The 23,384-nt window shown below is 42.1% G+C and overlaps 1 protein-coding gene across 1 annotated transcript; it reads left to right on the forward strand.

The window, feature by feature from the left end:
- The first annotated feature begins 6,067 nt into the window (after positions 1-6,067).
- On the forward strand, positions 6,068-23,012 carry LOC116399370 (neuronal pentraxin-1-like). Its single transcript, XM_031876483.1, has 6 exons — positions 6,068-6,104; positions 13,549-14,723; positions 17,009-17,849; positions 19,010-19,269; positions 20,781-20,960; positions 21,117-23,012. Exons 2-6 carry the CDS (start codon positions 13,974-13,976, stop codon positions 21,327-21,329), a joined length of 2,244 nt encoding a protein of 747 aa, XP_031732343.1. The 5' UTR covers positions 6,068-6,104; positions 13,549-13,973; the 3' UTR covers positions 21,330-23,012.
- The last annotated feature ends 372 nt before the right edge of the window (positions 23,013-23,384 follow it).

Consider the following 23,384-nt stretch of genomic DNA (forward strand, 5'->3'; position numbering starts at 1 on the left):
AGAACCAACTACTGAGGACATGATACATCAGCTTATGAGATACTTGAACAATTATTCCTCAAGTCTTTTTAGCTTGCCTGTAGACGTAGATCCATTTGCACTGGTCTTTGCAAAACATATTTTATTTAATTTCTGGCAAGATATCGTGTCCTGACCTACAATATCCCAGCCCAGTCTCACCAAATGGCGTATTAATGACACAACAATTTGGAAGTGATTTAGTGTGCATGAACAACATGGTTTCCTTGTCATTTCACGGCATGAAAAGGGAACAAACACAGGACCTTCACCCAGTAGACCAGTGTTAGTGACCCACTGTGTTATTGAGCTATTTCAGTTACTTTAACGATGTTTGTTACGGGTTTTCCGTACCTATGCTGCGTTAACGTTATACTTAGTTTTCATACTCCTTTAAAGCCCAACCATGATGTTTTTCCTAAACCAAACTATTTGGTTTTGTTTCCTAAACCTAACTGCGTAAAAGCCTAAAATGTGTCAACGTGACATGCGGAATGTGGAATTCCGCATGCGGAATTTACCTGCTTTGTTTTCTCTGGAACACACTAACTCTTCCCGTAATGTAGGATCAACACACTCCCTCTTGCCCTGCACCCATTACTGCCATTTCCGTCACCTGAATAATCTCCACCCACTTATTCAGCTGCTCCCCATTTCCCTAATTAGTCTAGTAAAATAAATACCTGTTCATCTCCACTGTCCATGCCAGATTGTCAAGTGAGCTTCTGTCTAGGTTTCCAGCCATTCATCCTGACCGCCTGACCCACAGCTTGATAATTCTCTTCCACTTATTTAAGTTGTTTACCTGATCTGACTGTCTACCTGCTATTGACCCTTGCCTGCTTTTTGACCAGAGTGAATTTGAACTTGTATCTTAACCTGTCGGCCTCTGAGTCTTGCTTTGGGTTTAAATTTGCTTTCTGAGCCGTTACAACCAAAACTACAATTCAAAAATGCAAAAAAAGTTATATTTGTTTGTGTTCATTTTCTTTTCCTGCATTTGGTCAATAATAGATACCTCTGATATTTGATATTTTGGTTTGCCACTAAATCATTATACAGCTGATTAAAAAGGTAGGTGATTCTTGCCTATTCCTGTCATTCACCAATATTTGACGGGTTTTATGATGTCAACCCGTGGTGTTGATTTGTGCAAACGCAAATTCGAAATGTCAATTTAAGAACAAAAAACGTCCCGTCACACTAAATTGATGCCTTTGGTTTGTGAGAAGCAGCAGGAAGACAAACACAGTTGCTTGGTTTTATGCAAATATCTTGTTCATAAACATGTCCTTTATGGGAATATCATAAAACCTCAAACACTCAACAAATCTCTTCGGAACCCAAATGTTTTTGTGCAAGGCTGAAAAAAAAATGACAGCTGGTTTTTAAGGCAAGAAAAGATTTTGTTATTTCAAATATCTTAAATCAGACATTTATACTCCAAAACTGAGTATCTCCCACTTAATTAAAGGCTGAACCTTTTCAGGTTACATGAAGCCGTTTGTAACAGTGACGCACTTTGTGTGAGCTGTCAAACATTTCTTCAAATAATAAAGTTTCCTATTCTACAGTTTAAACTGAAAAGTTCAAATTTATTCATAGTTGCATTCCTGTGTGGTTGTGTTTTAAAATGTGCTTATCTCACTGTGGAAACTATAATGTGGATGTCAGTCTTACACTGACTGAAATGCTTTTACCACATGAAGAGCTTTGTTTCATTCTGGCATGAATACATTTGGGGATAAAGTAATTGCCTGACGTCTATCATTCAACAGCACTAGAAAAAAGGGAGCTGGTCTGTGAAAATAGCTTCATTTTGCAAAGCAGGGACTCAAAAGTACCTGTTGTCTGTTGGAGAGCCATTGTGATTATTAGTGCTTAAGTCTCTACATGAGCAATCTGTCACCCACAAGAATCATGTAATTTATACATGTGCATGAAAAGCAAGACTAGAATTGTTGAAAACTAGAATTGTATTGTATTTTTCCCTTGGTTCAGTTTAGAGTGTTAGAGCCACTAGATCAGGATTGGCTCCATATGTTAACATATTTTCTTATGTAGCAGATTTTGGCCTATACCTCTATCCAATGATTAATGTTGTTACAGAACTATGGTCAATTATCCTGTAGCATGACAAATGGATTGTCATCAATGGATTTTTGCCATCCCCCTCCCCTCGAACCCACCCTGTGTGGGTTATACTATGTATGAAATGACACTGATGGGCTTATAAGGCAGTTACATGAAAGCCTGGTGTGTCTCATACAGATGCTAGAGGGCGCCTTGTGCGTCACTATCAGACGCCGAGGGGCGTGACAAAGCGTTGGTATTTGACGCCCTGGGAATGAGAACAGGCTGAAATAAGGTATTATATGTATTTCCTTAATGCCTGTTTTATTCTTTAAAGTTTTGTTTTGAATAGTTGTCAAATGTTATCGACTGAGTTGCTTTCATACACAATACCAGGCAAAACTCAATGAAATTGGGTTTGCCTCTATTTATCATAAGACAACATGTATATTGTATTTGGATCCGGTGAGGCAACAGCTGGTTTTTAATAACCTGCCAAACAGTTAACACATAACCACTAACAATCCGGTTGTTTTTTTACTACCCTCTGGCATATTTTTAGCATGTTTCTATATAAGGAACAAACCATAGCAGGCTTTACCGTGATGACCTCATGTGCAGGTTGCAATAAAAACAGCTAAGTGGCTGGCTGGCTGTCACTGTGCAGAATAACAGGTGTCAGAGAGGAGGAAAATAACTAGATTTAGCCTGTCCCGGGGTTAGCAGGCCAGCCTCAAACAGACTTATGAAACATGCTTAGGCAGAGGAAAAGGTGGAGACCTGCATGTAAGCTGTGAAGTTCACTGGTCACCTCGACGTGACTCATGGATTACGATCACAAATACACCTGTGAACATGTATCAGTTTATGTGGAGACACCTGCAGAGGGTAAACAATTGCACTAATAGATATCACCACGACACTTACCCAATTGACTACCTTCATTAAGACAATTTTTATTACAAGTTTTTTAAAATGTTATGTTTAAATATGCAAATTGTCTTATTAAATGTGTGCTAATTTGCATATATTTCCAGAACAGAAATCTTAACATTGGATAAACATTTGTATCACTCCATAAATAGGAAAATACTGTCAACAGTCATAAAAAAGTAAATGTTCTATTATAAAATATTTGTAAAGATAAACAGAGAAGCAGGAGTTTACCTTCAGAAACGCCATGTGAGTAATGTTTGTTCTCCCTGATCATCAGAAATTAATAAACATGCAAAATTTAAACTTAATGTTATTGGCTCTCTGCTTAAAGTCTGTGTAACTATTAATGTCTTCTAAAATGCTAATTTGTGTAATTAGTATTAGAAATGGTCATGTCCAAGAGAGATTACATCTCCCAGCTGGCCTGGGAACGCCTCGGGATCCCCCAGAATGAGCTGGAACATGTTGCCGGTGAGAGGGAGGTCTGGGTCGGCCTGCTTGACCTGCTGCCACCGCGACCCGACCCCGGATAAGCGGTGGAAAATGGATGGATGTCCAAGAGAGATAGAGACTTTTTCCAATACATTTTCATTGCAGCTTAAAAGCAAAACAACTTTATAATATCTTATAACATATAACATCTTTAGAGCTTTATGATGATGGATAAAGATGTTTCTAGTTATTTAATTTCAGTATTAAAACTCAATCATTTGTAAATCAAAAGCACAGTAAATGTCAAAGAGGAAACAATGTCTTCGTCCTACTACCAGTATAGATGTCCAGGGAGAAACGCAGAACGATTGTTCTACTCCCACATGCAGTTGCAGAAAATAGAGCAGATTGCAATGCAGACACAAGACCAGTGTTTTGTGTAGTTCTCGCTTTTTTTATTCGACTGAAAGTGCCGTAACTTTCACACTCTCGTTCTTACTACCACTACCACTCTCCACCTACATGTGAAACCCACAGCTGAATGTGACACATTTAAAGCCTGTCCTGTTACAAAGGAGTTAGTTAGTGCTTCAGAAGTGCAAAAGGCAGATACAGGCGACCGTTAGTTCACACTATGGCTGCACAATATGACAAATGAATAAAATATTAGCACTGAATCACCCTTTTTGTGAGCGCCTGAGTCTGTTTCCGTCTTCCTCCATGGTGTTGGGTAAGAGCTGAACAGAGACGGTCCTCCCAAAATAACACAAGCTTGTGTTTAAGTAATTATAACTGGAGCAAAGGATGAAGTCAGGTGACGTTGTTATGGAGCCACAAAGTCAGTGTAAGAAGGAAATCTGGGTGGATGAATGTTTCGACAAAATATCAGACTTTAACAACGCTGTATTTTTTTGCCCTTTATGACTGAAAGTCAACTGTTCTTATCTTATTTCATTTACACTGGTCTTCTGGTTTTTGTATTCTCAAGTTTAAAGAAACATTGAAACTGTTTGTCATTCAGATGTCTGTTTCGTGTCACCAATGGAAAGTCAATTAGGATTTTTTTTTTTTAGGTGGACACACAATGCAACGAACCTGACTATGCAACAGCCTTTTGGTGGGCAAGTGGGAAGGTGGATGGTTCCAACAAACGGAACTTTGTTCGACCCATCTAAAGTGTTGTTGTTGTTTTGCTGCCTAAACCCAACTGTACAAAGTTATTTAGTTATTTTAAGCCCAACCATGATGTTGTTTTCCTAAACCTTTTGTTGCCTAAACAAACAAAAGTTTTGTAACGCGATATCGTTCTTAAAAAAAGTTGTTCTGAGCGGCACGAAAAAATTCCTTCCACAAGAGAAGGAAGACATGTCGACGCCCAATATCTCAAAAACTAGTCAACTCCCACTCAAACTGTCTTGATTGATAAACAGCACTACATGCAAGAGGAAAAATACATATTTTACATATTGGAGTGAACTGTCCCTTTTTAATAAATATTCTTATACAATTACTGAAGTGAGAGAAACACCAACTGCTGCATAAGTTCACTTAAATCACATCTTTGTCTCGTTGTGAACTGTGACGGCATCATTAGCAGGTCTGTCAAATGGCCAATTGGGTAAGTGGGACTTATCCAGTCCGGATCTTATGCCACGACTGAAGCACTTCAAACTTTATTTAAGTGGGCGTGGTTAAGAACCATGGGGGCGTGGTCAAGGCTAAAATCTCATTCTAATCTTTAATTAAAAGGACTACAGATGCCAAAGTGATTGGAGTGAATTCAAGAACAGGTTGAACCAGCTCTCACTGCCAAATGTGAAATGTGTTTACAGAGTTACAACATGATTGTAAAATAGATAGTATTTGACATTTGGTGATTTTCCAACCTTAAATCCTACTGTTGCTTCTTTTTGGTTTTGGTTTCCTTCTCATGAAACACATCAAAGTCATGGATTGTAACACTTTTCTTCACAGAGCATCTTCAGCTTTCTCCGAAGGGGAGACATTACATGTGAATATGGCAACAACAAAAAAATATATAAATCTATATACAGGTATATATAATAATAGATATCGCCATCAACTTAACAATAGCAATTGTATGTGTTCAAATGGTATGTTTGAAAATGCAAATGAGACCGTATATTATTAAATATGTGCTAATTTGCGTACATTTCCAGAACAGAAATCTGCAGATCAAACAGACAAAGTAGTAAAATAAACAACTAAATGTGTATTTTGGATGTTTTCTTTCCACTAGTCTGAAAGAAGACATGTCATAGACCAAAATCTCAAAATTGACCAGTTCATGAAAGATGTAGTTTTGGCCTGTAGTGACTCATTTGTTGTATTAAGACATATTCACAACTCACACACACAAGTGAAAAAACCTGACACAAAATAGCAGTTATGAGCTGTGGTCTGAGCAAACATACAGTAAAGAGGCGTGTGTGTGTGTGTGTGTGTGTGTGTGTGTGTGTGTGTGTGTGTGTGAGTGTGAAAGAGAGAGAGAGAGAGAGAGAGAGAGAGAGAGAGAGAGAGAGAGAGAGAGAGAGAGAAAATGATCCACCTAAAGCCAATCCTCCTCAAGCTGATCAGTGCGCTGAATGGACTAACCTGCTTGGGGACTTCACACTTGCAGGCAGGTAAGAAACTTTTAAGTTTCTTTCTCACAAAGTTATTTTTTATTTCCTCTAAGCAAACCTCTTTTTAACCTTTTAAACATGTTACACTGTAAATGCTCTTGTTTGAGCTGCACGACAAAGTATAGCTGGAACACAAAGTTAGCTGAACTCTTCAGGCAGTTTGTTTACAGTGATGTAAATAATTATTCTGCAGACCTCAGACTTCAAACCATCAACATGTTTTTCTCTTGTTCAATATTGTAAATATAAGATGTGATTGATTTAGTCATGTAATGCATGTAGGATGTTCTCAAGGGCACAGAATTGACAGTTGACCATAAGCTGTAAGCTTATGTGCTATATGTACATACTGCACATATAGCACAGCAGCAATAATCTCGTTACCTGACAAAAATACTTCTGAACTCACTCTGAAATATAAACCAGCCTTAAAATCAATGAATTTGAAAGTTTTTTGTTTTTTTGTTGAGGACAGAACAGATTGTAGGAAAAAGGTTATTTTGCTTGATTGCATCTGTATTTTTCCTCTGTGGTTCTGCATAAAAGTAATACAATTTGCATTGTTGTTGTTAAACTAAAATAAATATCTAGAACTGCATCTCGTGTCAGTGGATAATAAGCAGCAGGTTTATCTAAAGACTCATCCCAAACTTAACTGAATCACAGAGATGTTGTGTTGTGATATAAAGTTCTGTTCAAAGACTGAAGTCTGGAAATGACAGGGTGCACGTGTTCATCGTCATTCACCCATTTGATGCTTTGACACAAAATTTAGAATAATGCATTAAATCTTTTTAAATCTTTAGATTTGACTTAAGCAATCAGTAAATTGTAGCAGATACAGAAGTGAGTATAATTTGTTCTAAGATTGTTTAGTGTGTGTTTTGGTCCTAGGTGGACGACCCAAATGGGTGCAAACTTTTTCTCTTTTGTTTTTTTGTGTTAATATTTTCAAATGAACCCATCACCTCATCCCCCATATCCCGATGCCACACTTTCAGTCTCGTCTTATATTCGTGTGGCGTTGTGATGAGCTTTACCTCAGGTGCAGCTAAGATCTTGAGGCGTTTGAAACCTTGTCTTCAGCCTTCATGCAATTGCCTTACGCGTTTGATCAGCTGGAGTTCACAAGAACAAAAACATCCCGTTGAATCATATTTAAATTGTATAAGCGAAGACACTCAGATAGACAGTAATGTGGTAGCTGTATCTTATTTGGAAATTCTCTGCTATCATTCCATTAGCATTGGTTTTGTTCAGCATGTCATATTTGTCTTGTAATTAACATCTGTTTGACATATAGGAACTGTTGAAATCAGCCATCATCAAACAGACATGTGATAGAGGGGCTTCTTTTGTTGTGTTGGCCTTTTGCTTCTTTCCCTGTGCATCCTGAGACCTTGGTTGGACTCGTCTCCACTAGACGCAGTGAACAGCTTGCAGGAGCCCAACACAATGTGAGGAGATCCGTCACTGCTCAGATCAGAAATCCACTTTATGACAAGCATGACGCCGGCTCGCAATAACTCACAGACGGCCAGGAATTAAGATAAATGTTGATATTGTTTCAAAGATTGAACAGGGACCCAAACCCTTGGGTGATAGGGAGATAGACAACCCTACGGTGGACACGTATTACCTTCAGGTCATCAGTCAGTGAGTCAAGAGATCCAGGCTGTAAGGGGAGGACGTTTGACTTTTAACTTTGCATTCATGAAATGATGCAGATAAACTTTCTAATTGTGAGCGTGCAGAGGAAACCTTGTTTCTATGTTTTAATGTCTGTTGTATACATTAAGCTGCTTTTACACCCGAAATGTTATTTGTGTTTCGACAGACAAAAGAGAATCCCAACAGCACAGACTATAGTTCTCAATTCCACAGCAAAGTGCCGGTTGTGTTTTGTTGTGTTGTGTTGATGAGTTAAAACGCTTTAAAGATTGAATTAAAGCTGTTGAGAGCATCAAAATGTCTGGTTGATGGTTGTTCGGTTGTCAGAATTGATTCTCTAACAGCGACTCGAGTTCTGCAGAATTCAGATCGGACCGTGTTTCGGTTATCCGAGTGACCGTGTTAACTGGTGACTTTCAGCCGAATGCGTACAGTACGTGGTTGCTCGTAATAACTTACGTAAATGTTTGGCGTAGATATTGAACACGGATGAGTAAGTCTTTCAAATTGAATGGAAGGCTTTTACGAGGACACCTTCATGTACTGGTGGTGTTTTCAACAGCCGCTCTCACGATGAGCAACCACCAGTTAGCCGAAACACCGTCGGCGTCTACGGCTGCGAGCTATTCAACGTGTTGACAACACACTGCTGGCCTGTTTGTTGTTGGATCATCCAGTGACTTAAAGTTTCATAATGTCTCGCTGATGGGATGTTCTCGCTAGGCTTCTCCTCCAATTTCATGTTTATATCCGTCCACTTAATATTGGACCACTTGTTAATGTATCCTACACCAAAGTCGAATTTGTTCAGGTTGCATTCTCTCTTTGGTGGTTAATGTCCTTCCAGAGCTAGACAAGCTATTGCTGCTTTTCCGTTGCCAAACTGCATGTGCACACGTTTTTTTTACAGCTTTTTTGAGTAACAGGTACTTTATTACCTTGAGGGTGGTCCGATTTGTGTTCTGTATACATGTGAAGACGCCAGAATATTACTAAGAATCTTATTTCATACAGCATCTCTACATTGCTATTGGCCTTTTTGTACAATTTAGTGAAATTGGTTCAAACTCGATGAAGCAGAATCCCTATTGTGAACATGAATTATTGGACATTATCACATGACATTGGTTGGTACAGTGGTAATGTTTGAGGTTAGACTTTGTTTCACTCTGTGCTCATTTCATGTAACGTCAGGATGTCATTTATAGATAGATGACCTTTGTCTAGTAGGACTATGGTAAAAAAATCTGAGCATTTGCTCTCACCGTTAGACACCAGCTCTCGTTGTTTTTGGAGACACAAGCTTTTCAGGGTAATGGATGCAGTTTGAAGTGAAGTGAAGTGAACGACTACGCTTTTGGGAAAAATATAAAAGACTAAACCACTGACATCCAAATGTGCTAAAAATTAAAAAGCACAAAGGTGCAGTGCAGCCACTCGGCACATTGGGCACTTAGCGGCTCAAGAGTAGAAGGCTATTGACCCGGACAGCTCGAAACTGTAATTACTTTTAGCTGCGTGGTGCGAGGAATCAGTTACTCGTCTTTGGCCCTTTTCAGTTGATTTTAATTGAGCTGATTCCTGTTTTGCACTGATGGGAAGAGATAATAGATGGATCTTTGTTTCATATCCAGTGTTGGTGTGTGAGTGGCCATATCTGCACACAGTTGTTCCTCCTCACAGTTAAAAGTCATCACAACAAAATCCCATCAAAACTCAGTTCTTACAACAAATCTCTAACAACTAAACACAAGTGAAAGTACTCAGAACTAAAAGTACTCACAATTTAAAGTCCTCTCAAGTGAATGTTTTCTCACAAAAAGATGTCTTCATGAGTCTTTATATAAATATGTTAAACCGTGAAGTAAAAGTCTTCACAGCTAAAAAGTTTGAGAAAGCATTTCATGACAAAAATCATTTGAGTTAAAAGTCCTTTAATTTATAAATGATTCTCTCCAAGAGATACAATGTAAATGTCTGTAAGTGTAGACATCACTGTGACTGCAGCACTCAAATAGTTAGTTTATAATGCAGAGAGATGTACAGACATGAGAGGACATTAACGAGAGTGACGTCACTTTATTTTTAATATAACTGCAATGCCTCAGATGTTCCCATAATGCACTCTGATGCATTTATATTGCATAAAAGACTGAGAAAGAAAGTTTTGACAATCAAACTCATCACATTATACAAGAGCATGCTTTCAGTAATGGTTTTATGCTAATGGAGTCTCATATTGAACTAAAAGGTTTCCAATTAAGATTAAGTTCAAGTTTGATTCAATGTACAGCAGATTTTAAACCAGAAAAGCCTTTTTACTGGTTAAGATGTATGTAAAAATGTAATGTAATGAATTAGAGTGGTGGTAAGAGTTTGCCAAAAATTAAGAACTTTTTCCTTTATGTTTTCTCTTGATGAATATAACGCTTCTCTGGGAAAAACTCTATTATTACTACTATTATTATGAAAGTCTAAATATTTTAAATTTCTCTTGAGGAGGAAATATTGGTGGAGCAGCTGTTTCTGTCATTATTATAAAGTTTGCTTTCATACGTTTTCATTGTTACACATTGTTTCATCACAGAAATCTGAGACCAAGCATCTTCTAACCGTTGCTTTAAGAAACATTTTAGTTGCAGAATTTATTTATCAGAAACAATTTCTACAAAATGCCTCAAATGACTCCTGCGATTTGTTGCATGAAGTAAGGAGGTGACCTCAGGACGTGAACAGGAGGAGGAGGAGGAGGAGGAGCGGCTTTAAGCTGCAGGGAGGGTAAGGCCAGGAGGTGGGACGTGTATCCAGTGAACCTGGATGGCTGATCCGCACAAGGGGCTGGGATAGGCTTGAGAAGCTGAACGTGCTCATGTCCGTAAACTGACCATAAATATTTACACACAACGCTCAACAGCAAGCGGAGATGGAGAGATTTTTTTTTAAAACCATAAAGTTTATTGACATTTTAAAAACAAAGTGTTTATTGATATTAAGAGAAAAAAAATTCACCTTATACCTGAAAAATCCTGAACACTGTAAAATATAAATTTAAAATTCAAATTTGAGCAGGATATTTAAATTGGTATACTGCAGTGACACGTAGGACAACAATGGCTTGACGTTGTGGTCCGAAGGGGGAATGGACCCTGTAGCCAATCCCTTATTAAATAGCATTAAATAGCATTAAATCCAAGCAATCCTATTAGTCTGTCACTCTGGGGAGGAAGAGGTGAAGCAGGGAGACGTGTTCCTGCAGTCTGCTCTGCCTCCGCTGAGGGAAACATAAGCAGATCGACCTGATTTACTGCCCTTCAAGGGCCACTATATGTACACTACATGGCCACTGGTTACAGTGAAAATTACTCAAAAGAAGCATTTGCATTGTTTTATTGTCATCCAGAAAAGACAATTGGAGGAAATGAGAGAAAATAAATAAAAAACTAAAAGTGTAAAATATATCAATATCGTGTGATACGCTATTATTGTGGATTTTATATATATATATATATATATAGTACTGTAGCAACCAAAGGTGCACAACTGCTGAACCGGTCATCGTATTTGTCTCACAAAAAGAGGGAAATAGCAATACTCAACGCCCTTGTGGATGCTCTTTGGGCTCATGTGTGACGCCTCGTGCCTCAGTGAAGTATCATGTCACCTAAATCTCCACTAATGTTGTCTTTAAGTATCAGACAGCGGGGCTCACTGTCAGATTAAGGCCTTTATCTATTGGCTGCACGCCCACCTGTGATCGCCTCATTAAACTGCACTCAGTGAGAAACACCTGAGAAATAGTCCGGCACAGAAGTGCAGCTTGTTGTTTTTAAAAATGTTTGTACAGTTCAAACAAACGACATATAATATTTTGATTGGTAACACCTAGCGGTGCTTGTATTTGGATTTTGTTGCCTCTGAACAGAGTCGGACTAGCTACTTCCCCTTGAATCCAGTCTTCCTGCAGCGCTAAGCTAATGGGTCGCTGGCTGCAGCTTCATATTTTAGTTAACCATGGAATTAGAATAGATGTAGAATGGATATTGAACTGTTTCCATTTGACTAGCACAGAAGAAAATGGCGATTGCTGTTGTTAGGGTGACAACAGGCATCAGTGGGGCCGGACGCGGCTGGCTAGTTAGCTGAGCTAGGTAATGAGTCCTTCTCCAGAGTGGCGGGGAGTGAGGTAGAGGAACCATTAGACCCACCAGCACCCTGTTCTGCTCATTTCCTGTAACCCCTATAGCATTAAAGCATCGTGGAATTAGCAAGCTAGCTAGCTAACTAGCGGACAGCTGGCTAGGTGGCTATTCAGCTGTACTTTAATGCTCATCAGACTCATCAGGCGATAGTGATGTGCTTTCCTACGCTGTGACAAGAGTGTGTGGATGCAGCATTAAGTTGTTATTCTAATTTACGCTTTGTAACATTACTACGTCGATGCTTGTTTTAGTCGTGCAAAACTTCATCTCAGTGAGTCCGCCACTTGCCGTAAGGCGGTTTAGTTTATACAGAAGTTAGCCCTCTACAACGGCCACAATGGCAACGGTACACAAAAAAATGGCTGCCGCTCTGACCATCGTGCTACTTGAAAGGGAATGTCTGTTTTACTCCTGTTGTATTTCTATGTGTTTAACACACAGAAGTGCAAGTGTTTTCAATCCTTCTAACGTTACTCTTGGAGTAACCAAATAAGTCTATTTCTCAAAATGTCAAACTATTGATTTAACTCTGAACATAAACATACATAGTTTACACATATAACCATCGTTGTCATTTTTCCAAGAAGAACGGTGTCACGGAGAGTGCAGTGCCTGAGACTCAGTGGTTTGAACTGGTGATGTAGATAAGGAGCTTAGAAGGAACAGCGTCTTGTGTGTTCCACTTGGCTTTTGCATCTTTCTCTCTGGCTGACCCAACAAGCATTTTGAAGACTCGCCACATGTTGCCACATCTGTTCCCCTCATAAATGTATGCAACAAGCAACCAACAGCAAAAATGTAATATGCAGAATATATTTCTACCAGTTTATGCTGCGTATATTCAGGAAATTTTCATCCATTAGGCAGAATTATGTGATTATGTTCGGAATAGTATGAGGATTGTGAGAAATACACCTTGCAAGCAAGAATTTTAAAAACGAGGATGTGCAAGTGGTCTTGGAAACTTTTTGAACTCACCTATGTACAACTTATAATCTTTCGTTAGCACTGTCGACTTCCTGCTGCCGTCACTGAACTTGTACCGTAGTCTGCTGGCTCAGTGCTGGCAGGAAATGCTGACGGACTGAAGGAGCGATTTAATAATCTCACATGATTTTTTTATGATGCGGATCACCTTTCACGTATGCATTTTCTTCCTGTTGGCTATCTAAACAATATTTAAAACTATTACATCTCTTGAATTCAGTTGTGACCCAGATTGCCTTTGTTTGAATCGCATTATGTCCCTTCACTCTTTGACATCTTGACATTTATTCATCTAACTCGGACAATTTTTGCTTTGTTGTTCTAATATTGCATTGTAACTTATTCATGCTTCAAACTGGAACATTCACTCAATAAATCAATATTATCTATTGATTGGTTTATTTGGTAGGGACAGTGCACATTAATAAAACATTCCTGTAAATGTGCCAGAGTTAGCCAAGAGGCTATTTATGATCTGCTGTCCCAGGACTTTTTGAGATAAAGTCATTCAAAAGTTCCAGTTAGTCATTTATTATCCAATCTATCTCCGTTTTTCTTGACTTCTTGATATCTTTGCTGTCCTACAGGTAAGAGCACACTGGGATCAGATGGGTGGTTAGAAGCCAAAGTTAAAGGGATTACTCTTGGCTGTCGAACACAGGAGGATCATTTGGCTGGCGGCAGTCCAACAACTCCTCCCGGAGACAGCAGGACCTATCAAGCCCAGCTCTCACGGCTTGTTAAATAGCCATGGAGCCGAGAAATCGTGGGTGATACCGCCCGGTTGTCTCGAAGGCAAACAGCTGAGCAGCTGCCTTTGAGTTGGCGCCGTTAAAGGAATTGATGCTGTCTGGGAGGAGATTTCATCTGTGATTTCACTGTTGACATGTGTTGCACCACTACGTCTCAATCCAACGCGTATGACCTCCATTCATGGTGTTCGTCACAACAGAGCTAAGGCCCGGGAGGACGTTGGTCATTTGTCGAGGAATAACTTGGACTCAGGCCAAATATGGCCAGAGACGTCAGTCCTCTGTCTGCAAGACACCAGCAATGGGATGGAGCCTCTCTGGGGTTTGTCCTCTCCTTCTTCCCCCTACGTTCTCTGATTCTCTACTACTTCCTGTCATGTGCAGCATCAGCAACAGGAAGTCTGCCGGGCATTGAATATGACTATGGCAGTAGCCCCAAATTTGTCTGCACCCCAATTCCCCCAGAAGCGGACCCCAGCTGCTACTCCCCGCCCAGTGTGCCCCATGGGCCGAGCAGCACCGGCCACACAAATGGTCCCAACGGCAGCAGCCGGCGAGGCGTGATGTCCGACGAGGCCAAAGCCACCATCTTGCACCTGCGCGAGAGCCTCGTGAGGCAAAAGGAGACCATCCTGGACCAGCGGGAAACCATCAGGGAGCTGACCGCCAAACTCACCTTGTGCGAGGGCTTCGGTGGTCACCATGGCACCGATCACCACAACAACCACCACGAAAACCATCCCGATACTCACCATGACACCCATCATGAAAATCATCACGACGGGCACCCCGATGACCACCGCGGGCATCACGGTGGCCACCATACGCCATCGTCATCGCACCACGGGCCTTCGTCGCATCACGGCAGCGACCACCACTACTCCCATGGCGGCCACAGGTCGGAGCCCCACCCAAGGAAGGGCTCGTCGTATGGAAAACACAGCTCCTTCTCCCCCGAACAGACGGGGAAAACACTGCAGACACTGAAGGAAAGGCTGGAGAACTTGCAGGTGAGTGCCAAAATCTGCAATGTATGCTCAGGGATAAGGCTTCTTTTTGTTACCAGTGGGGATTAACCGCCAAACAACCAAAATTAGCAAAAGGGTAAACATTCCGTAAGAGCTCCTGAAGGAGGTGCTCACTCCTCCTGCCCTACATAAACATCTTGAGGTGCTTAGTAATGCTTCTTGCAAGGAGCAGCTGAACAGTCTGCGGAGGCGGAAGCCTATCAAGGGTTTGACTTAATTGGGGTCATATCCTGCGTCATTCAGGGTCACGAGCTCAGCCGCTGAATCCGCTGCCGGTGCTGTCCACTGCCAAAATACTGTGAGAAGGATGTGTTTCATTAAGACGTTCAGACAGGTCACACTTAGATTACTGTTTGTGTTCACTGCACCAAAAGGGCGTTTTTTTAAAAGGTCACTTTTAGTGGAATATGTAGTTTTTAAATAAACGTTCCAAAGTTGGAGCCTCCGTCTCTCTGCTAGATATCAGTGTCTCAAACAGGAAGCTGCTCTAAATTGTATCAGCCTTCACCCCTGTGTCCAACCTTCACATGTTGGAGTGAGACCAAGGAGGACGAGGGGAAGGTACTATAGCCTCTCTGAGAAATTGTTATCTGTACATTCATTTACTGTGTATTCTTCCTGGTTAATCGCATTGGGAATTAAGGATCTGTTTCCTCTGCTGAAACCAGGCCAAGTGAGTCAACTTTGTGTCCTTTCAAAAGGTTCAAAAAGGTTTTGAACCACTGATCCAGACATTCAGAAACCTTTCCCTTTTTAACTTAAATTTATTTCAGTGTGAGAACATTAAAGCACTAAATCAGTGCTCACTTGGGAATTTTAGTAGCTTCTGTCATTGCTCTCTATGAATGTTTGTCTTTGTGTAAACATCGCACAGGAATACATTCTCTAAATTGTGTTTCAGCACCTGAAACAAGCCACACATGTGGTTCTGCTGTCCCACTTGTGTGGCAGCATTTAATGATGCTGGTGTCACCTTGCGAGACTAAAACCCTTCCGCCCGCCGGCCTGTGAAAGCCTTGATATCAGCGCAGGTGGTCTCAGGTCTTGTTCAGGGAAAGCGTTGCCAGAAATCCCCTCCATCTCCCTCCTAGGTGTGAGACAAAACAGAAGCGCATAGCAGGTATTTACCTTCCGTCACTGCATCCTCTAACAGGATGTCTACACCACCAGCCCCTGGCCACGCGCCGAAAGGTGCAAGCAAGCCTCACCTTCAATTAGCGTCATCCTCCCTGACGGGGCTATTAATCGTAGCATGCGCTGGCAGGGAACAAAGCCGGATTTGCTGGTGAGGAAGACGAGGATGAGCAAGGGAGAGGAGGGAGGGGTGGAAACTATTCCCTTGCAACTTTAAATGTCATTCCACAATTAGTCTATTCACAAATAAATTAAAAACATTGAATTCACTGCAAAGAACTTCTGACTCTTTAGTGATTTTTAAATTGAGTAATTTCTTCTTTTGACACTTCTTGAAGCAAAGAAGTTCATTCTTGACCGTGGAAAGTTTAACAAAACTATCCCTTCTCACGGTGTTTCTTCTCTTTCCCACATCTTCATCAGCAAATTGAGTTCGTTCACTTATTTCAACTTCAGTTTCAAATATTACTGTTAGTGTCATGTTAGCCTACTGAAAACACAGTTTTACCTTTTGCCTTTTACCTTTTGTAAAGCTGCACATTTCTGAGAAAAAAACATCTTATTAAGTTATTCATTACATTACATTACAGTCATTTAGCAGACGCTTTTATCCAAAGCGACTTACAATTCAGAGTCTATCACATTTCTACACCGTAGGCTCAAAACTACGGGAGCAATTTTGGGGTTAAGTGTCTTGCTCAAGGACACATCGACATGCGACTAGCAGAGCCGGAGACAGGGATTGAACCGCCGACCCTCTGATTGAAAGAAGGCCCTGCGATCCACTTAGCCACAGTTGCCCACTTCAGTTTCAGTATTCTTCAGTTTTGTATCTGAAAGGTTTTATTAGTAAAAATGTCATTTCAATTCAAGTTAGGACAGTTATTACATTATTGGGTTTTAGTACATGTCCGATCAGATTAACTGCACATTTTATTTCATTTTCGGGAAATTATTATATTATTGTTGCCAAATAAAAATATGTGCGAAACGAATAGATGGTAATGAGTCTTTTCCTTGCTTGACCGGTAGATATGTAGACTTCTGAAGCCATGTTTTATTTTGTCACATTGGAGTGTTGACAGAGCAGAGCTGGCTCCTCTTTGCTGACTGATGAGTTTGTGCTTTTTCAGGCCAGGAACTCGTCCAGCTCGTACTCCAGCTCCCTGAGAGAACTCCTCCAGCGGAAGATCACCGCCCTGGAGGAGCAGCTGCACAGCTACTACCAAGATCACCGTGACGATCACCACGACGACCACCACGGCAGCAGCCGCCCCGACGATCACCACGACGATCACCACGATGATCACCACGACGATCACCACGATGATCACCACGACGACCACCACGGCGGCAGCAGCCGCCCCGACGACCACCCCGACGACCACCCCGACGACCACGGTGGCACCAGCCACCACGTCGACCACCCAGACGGCCACCACGGCACCGGTCATCGTGGCGGCCACTACAACGACCACCGTGGTTCTGGTCGCCGTGACGACCATCACGACGACCACCGTGGCACCGGTCACCACGACGACCACCATGACAGCTATCACGGCAATCACCACGGCAGCCACAGGAACAACCATCGCAGCAGCGGTCACCACAGTCGCCATCACTACGACTGGCACCACGGCCGTGAGCGCGGTCACCACGGCGACCATCACAGCCCCCACCACGACGATCTCCACGACAATCGCCACGACGATCGCCACGACGACCATCACGACGACCATCACGGACCTGGACACCACGATGACCGCCACGACGAGCGCCGCGACGACCGCCACGACAACGGCCGCGACGACCGCCACGACGATCGCCACGACGATCGCCGCGCCAACGACCACCACGACAGCCGCCACGGTAACGATCACAGCCCACCACGACGGTCGCCTATCGGCGGCAAAGAGACGAGTCTGCGAGGTGCCGCTCACGGCAAGCTGGAAACGGTGCTCGGCCAACTGCACCATGGCAACACTGACCACGGTACGCAAACACACAATGTTTGAGTGACATGACATCATGATTATGTGTTAATCATAATAATAATAATAATAACTAGAAGATTTCGCAGGAAATTTTGACAGTGTGGCTTCTACTGCCCGAAGACGTCGCAATATATATACACACTAATGTTACAGGTAGTATCGTTCAGGTTCAATTGAGATTGCGCTACTCTATTTTCTGCATTTTAGATTCATACTCTTGGATTGAACCTTGTATTCGTGATGGACAGTCCACAAATGGCTCCCGTCATTTCTGTACTGGACATGTACATCTTTGCTTGAGAAGCCTTTGGCGCTCCCATCATATAATCAACGGTGTTGATTGGTGGCCAACTGGTTAATTGGTAACCCATTAACAGGCATGCAGGCTATTCAAAAGATTACAAATTTACTTCCAAGCAAGTTGAGATGGGATGTCTCGCCTTGCTGGAAGAGACTGCAGCCCAACAAACAACTGTTTTCTCCGTGACACAAACGTATTTCCATAAACATTATACAGAGGTGGTGTTAGGCTTAAAAAAGGTACGAAAACTAAGTAAAACATAGGCGAGGCAATTTTATTAAAGGAGCACTATTCAGACAGGGCAATTCAAAGTGCTTTACTGAGGCATGGAAGTATGCTATTATAAGACAAAAAGTGAAACAAAAACAGAAAGGCACAACGAGCAACGTAGCGTTACAGAAAAGGACAGAAAACAAGTCACAAACATGTCTAACGTGACTTCATGATAACTCAACACCGGTCTTGAGGATGAACGTCCTGTATGTGTTCCTGTGTCTGTTTGACCCATCCACCCACCATGGGGTCTTTGCACTACGTCATCACACTCACTGAGCATTTTCTCTGATCATCTAATAATGACGTGGATGGGTTTACGTTGCAGTCACTTGAAAGCCCGGTGTGTCTCCTACGAACGTCAAAGGGTTGTGCATTGGAATCAGATGCCAAGGAGCGTGACAAAGAGTCAGTATTTGACGCCCGGTGAATGAAAAGAAGCTGGGCGTAGATATGAGAAATCTATCAGTTAAACTGCTATAAAACTCTACCTGCAGTTGTTCAATTAAAACCAACCGCTGACAGAAGAACAGTACCAATGAATGACCTGAATCTAAATTCTTCACTCTCCGTCTCACCAGGAAAGAAGCTAAAGACTCCCAGCGCTTTCCTGCTCGACTTCCCCATGAAGACCAACTACATGTACGCCAGGATGAAGCGGTCGCCGCTCAACGAGATCTTCGCCCTGACCATCTGTCTGTGGCTGAAGGCTGGAGCAGGTCCCGGCCTCGGCACTCCCTTCTCCTACGCCGTACCTGGACAAGCCAATGAGCTGGTGCTCATCGAATGGGGCAGCAACCCTATGGAGCTGTTAATCAGCGACAAGGTAGGAGCTGGTCCCTGCTGATTCTCATACAGGACAGACTGTTGCTACTGCATATTAAAATATTACAGACTCAGAACCCTGTATGAAGTTCTTATAGAGGGATTTCCCTGTCAAGCTGCTTTAGGTGACCAGAATCGGTACGTAACACTGTAGTTCTCACACGTCCATGCCCAAGAGTGTTGCTAATCTAGCCCACAGTGAGGTGTGATAGTCACAGCTCAGACCGACAGGACAGCATCACCTCACCAGTGGAGGTCAGAGAAGGAGAGGGCAGGGACTTCTTTTGAGGACAGGGACTTCTGTTCAGGAGCAACAACACCCTTTTGCACTGATGCTGTATATCACAGTGTTAGCTACGACATCACAGCAGAGCCTGTGCATGTAGCTAGGTGCTACAGTAGCTAACGCAACAATTGGTCAGCTTGGGCAGCTTGTGTTTTCTACTCAAAGTATTCTGAAGATGATATTTGTGAAGACAACTAGTAGAGCAGCGTATCCTCATACAACAATCCCTATGATATCGTTTTGTGCATTCTCCTATAAATTTCCAGAAACACAAGCGATCCGTGCGCCAGCTGGCAACAAAACTTGGTTCGGTTTAGGAAAAGATGTACTTCCTTATGTTGTGTTTTGTTAAGTGTGTTTGTTTTACTTGGGCGACTGGTTTTAGTTAAGTACGAAAGTTACGTAACACAAGAAAGGTCAAATGAGTCATTGACAATTTGGTTTCACACTGGACATATACAGCGGTCTTCTGGGTAAAAATGCTTTTATTTGACCCGACCATCCCCCTCGGAGTAGAAGTTACTGTTGTTACTCCGGTTCTTTAAGTACATAAACAGCACTTTTTCACTCCATATCTTTCATAATAAGTAAATGAAAAAATGTAAACACAGTTATTGTGGGGTATAACAATAAATTACAACACATTAGTCTAGTGTTTTATATTATATGTTATATTATTATTCTTATTTTATTTCATGAAAATTCATTTTATTTCATGAAAATTGTGGACATCTCCATTTGAATGACACTTTCTGATGTTATGTCGTACCCTTCTAATCTTTCATTCTCTGAAGAGCTGATACCTTGCTTCCTTGCCCCGGTGCGGGGAGCAGGAAGCTTAACAAACAAATCAACGAAGCAATTAATCTGATTATCCTAATTGATTGGCCTAATTGTCTGTAGGAGTGACATTAAACTGCCATGTTTGCTTTCTTCTCGTCACCGTCACACTTGGCAGTCGTCAACCCGATCGATGACACAGAATGCAGATTAATCTCAGGCTGTGATTCATTTTAAGTGAGTGGAGTGGAGATTGTCATTTTGGACTAATCCACCTTCCCTACAGTTGTGAGCACTTTCATGCAAAGGCTGTTTGAATCCTTTATCCAAAAGGAATTTGTTTCCACGATGTTACAGTGATGCTTGGTAAAGACTACTCCAGAAGGAAGCCGGAGAACATTTCCTGTCTTCCTCCTTTAACGGTATGTCTATCTCTCTCTTTTTAGGCGGTTACATTGCCGATAACCATGACCGATGGGAAGTGGCATCACGTGTGCATGACGTGGACGACACGCGACGGCGTCTGGGAGGCCTACCAGGACGGGGTGAAGAAAGGCTCGGGACAAAACCTGTCAGCGTGGCGCCCCATTGAACCAGGAGGGACCTTCATCCTGGGCCAGGAGCAGGTAAGACATTGATCCAGTATAGAGTTGCCATGCACAGATATTGTAGAAAGCAAAAACTTTTAAAAAACACTCGTGTTCGATGTAAAAATCGTTGCCGTTCCGACTCCATCCGTGATTCCTTTTTGATTTTGACCTGTTCTCCTCTGGTCCTCACAGGACACGATGGGAGGCCGCTTCGACGTCACCCAGTCCTTCATGGGAGAATTGTCTGATCTCCAGTTCTGGTCCAGGGTCCTGACGGCCAACGAGATCTACAGCCAGGCGACCTGCGGCGGCCACCTCATCGGCGATGTCATGTCCTGGTCCGAGGAGTCAGTGGAGCTCCACGGGGGGCTCACGGATGTTCCCTTTGACCCCTGCCACCACTAAGGACTAAGGACACTGGACCCCGGCACCTAGAGCCGTAGCATCATCATGCCCACATTTCCAATGCCCCTGTCAGAAAATAGTTGGAGAGTGGGATATTGTGTCAAGGATCAAAGATGGGGGGAATGATTTATTTCATTGCTTGCTCTGGTTGCAAGCTCGGCCATGGGCAACAGGCTGAGCAGGAGCAGTCATTCTGCTTTTTGCTATTATTATTTTTCTTTCTGCCTTCTCCACCTACACCCTCACTTTTTCGCTCCGCTGCTCTCAGCAGGACGACTCTGAAGGCTTCAACGAGCGCGCGGCTTTGGATTTACCGGCCGTGCGGTCATGGCTACAGCCTGCTTCTGAGGGATCTAGCACACATAAGAGGATTTCATTCCATCATAACAGCTCCAAAGGTTACTTGTTGCCATCAGCTCGCCTGCACTCGCTTGCTTTTGTTTGGTACGTGAGCAGCATTGACTTTACAGGAGGTGAAAGAGAAGCCACAGTGGGACCCAAACCGTGATGTTCATACATGTTGGACTGAAAATCTGCTCGTTGTTTAGTAGGAATAATGCTGTTTCAGGACCTTTTTTACAATTTAGGTAAAATGTGGTGCAATCTACTGATGTTAATTTTGCACATTGAGATTTTGGCGGACTGTTTCCTACTAGTATTTCATATTGAAAACTCCTCTTTTTTTGTAGAAAGAAAACAGAATTTGATTTTGTGGCACTCAGGAAAAAACAATAATCCGTGTGTTATGTGTTCTTTATAACCGAAATGTTGCATTTTTTTCAATGCAGGACTGAGTAAGAAAAAAAAGTTAAAAAATCAGTTTCTCAGCTCAGAAGTTGGCCGTTACACAAGCTCAATGTCGGACCTGACACGTTACGCCTCCGGGTCACCTGACGGCATGGATACAGTGTCCATCATCATCTTGTCACCGTGGTAATGCTGACGTGTCCTTTGGCAACCTTTGGCTTACAGCAGGATTTACCTGCGGACTGCTGATCTGATCCTGCCTATTTCCAACCAGCTCAAACCACATTACAGAGTCAAACACACACTCACATACACACACACTCACACACACACTCACACTCACACACACACACAGACGCTCAGAGAAGATGAAAAGGTGAACAGAGACATTGTTGATCTCTGCTTGTAGCTGCACCTTTACGTTTTTATAAAGATAAGAGGTTTTTGTACATGTACATTCTACCAGATAGTGTGCTTTTTCAAAATGAAAACGTGTATTGTTACATTTGTAAATAAGTAAATAAGTACATAACCATAGAGTTAACGTTGGGTTGAGAGAGTGCTGTTTGTAAAGCACAGTTTTGGGAGTAAACTGCTGATTAGTATTTGCTCATTATTACCCTCTCTGACTTAAACTCAGAGAGGATGAGCTCTCTTTATTGATTGTATAAAAAATAAAAATAAGGGGTATCTGCTGTTGCCGTGGTAACAGGATCTCTCAGCATCAGGACCACGTCATTGCACTACAGCTGTAAATATCTGCGAAATGTTTCTTCGACTGCAATGCCAAGACGAGCAGCACTTTAAGAACCACGCTGCTGCTTCTCCTCTCATGATAGTCGGCCAAATGCACGTTTGTTTCTTTTTTGTTGCTTCTGTCTGTCGCTCCATAGACGTCGTGTTTGTACACCTCCTCCTCCTCCTCCTCCTCCGACCGCACTGTGTAGCCTGTGAGCAGGATGTCGACAAACGGCATGTAAAAAATAAGATATACAACTACAAGACTTGCTTATTCTCGCCTTTGGTGTACACTTTGATGTCTAGGTTTGTTCTTCATGCTTTGGCAGTAAATATTCACAGTACCGCAGTGTGTTCAGTCAACAGTCCCTCCCTCATTGTTTAAGCCAAAACTATAAACTGAATTGTAAAACTTGAAAGAGGCAAAAAAATGCTCCGTAAACGTTGTCAAATATTTGTAAAGATGTCAGGATTTTGAATAAAACTATTGAAAGAATTGTATTGTCTCTATTACATTCATGAATTACATTTTAAAACATCTTTTCCAGAAATGAAGAACAAGTTTCTACA

This window comes from Anarrhichthys ocellatus, unplaced genomic scaffold (genome assembly GCF_004355925.1).
Source record: "Anarrhichthys ocellatus isolate YVR2014 unplaced genomic scaffold, GSC_Weel_1.0 scaffold110, whole genome shotgun sequence".
NCBI classification, from domain to species: Eukaryota; Metazoa; Chordata; class Actinopteri; order Perciformes; family Anarhichadidae; genus Anarrhichthys; species Anarrhichthys ocellatus.

What these genes read in the sequence shown, in the direction of transcription:
- LOC116399370 (XM_031876483.1), top strand. Translation starts at nt 13,974, where the DNA reads ATGGCCAGAGACGTCAGTCCTCTGTCTGCAAGACACCAGCAATGGGAT. An exon ending in AAAGGCTGGAGAACTTGCAG is followed by an intron (nt 14,724 to 17,008) that starts GTGAGTGCCAAA and finishes GTGCTTTTTCAG; the next exon opens with GCCAGGAACTCGTCCAGCTC. An exon ending in GGTGCTCGGCCAACTGCACC is followed by an intron (nt 17,850 to 19,009) that starts ATGGCAACACTG and finishes TAAATTCTTCAC; the next exon opens with TCTCCGTCTCACCAGGAAAG.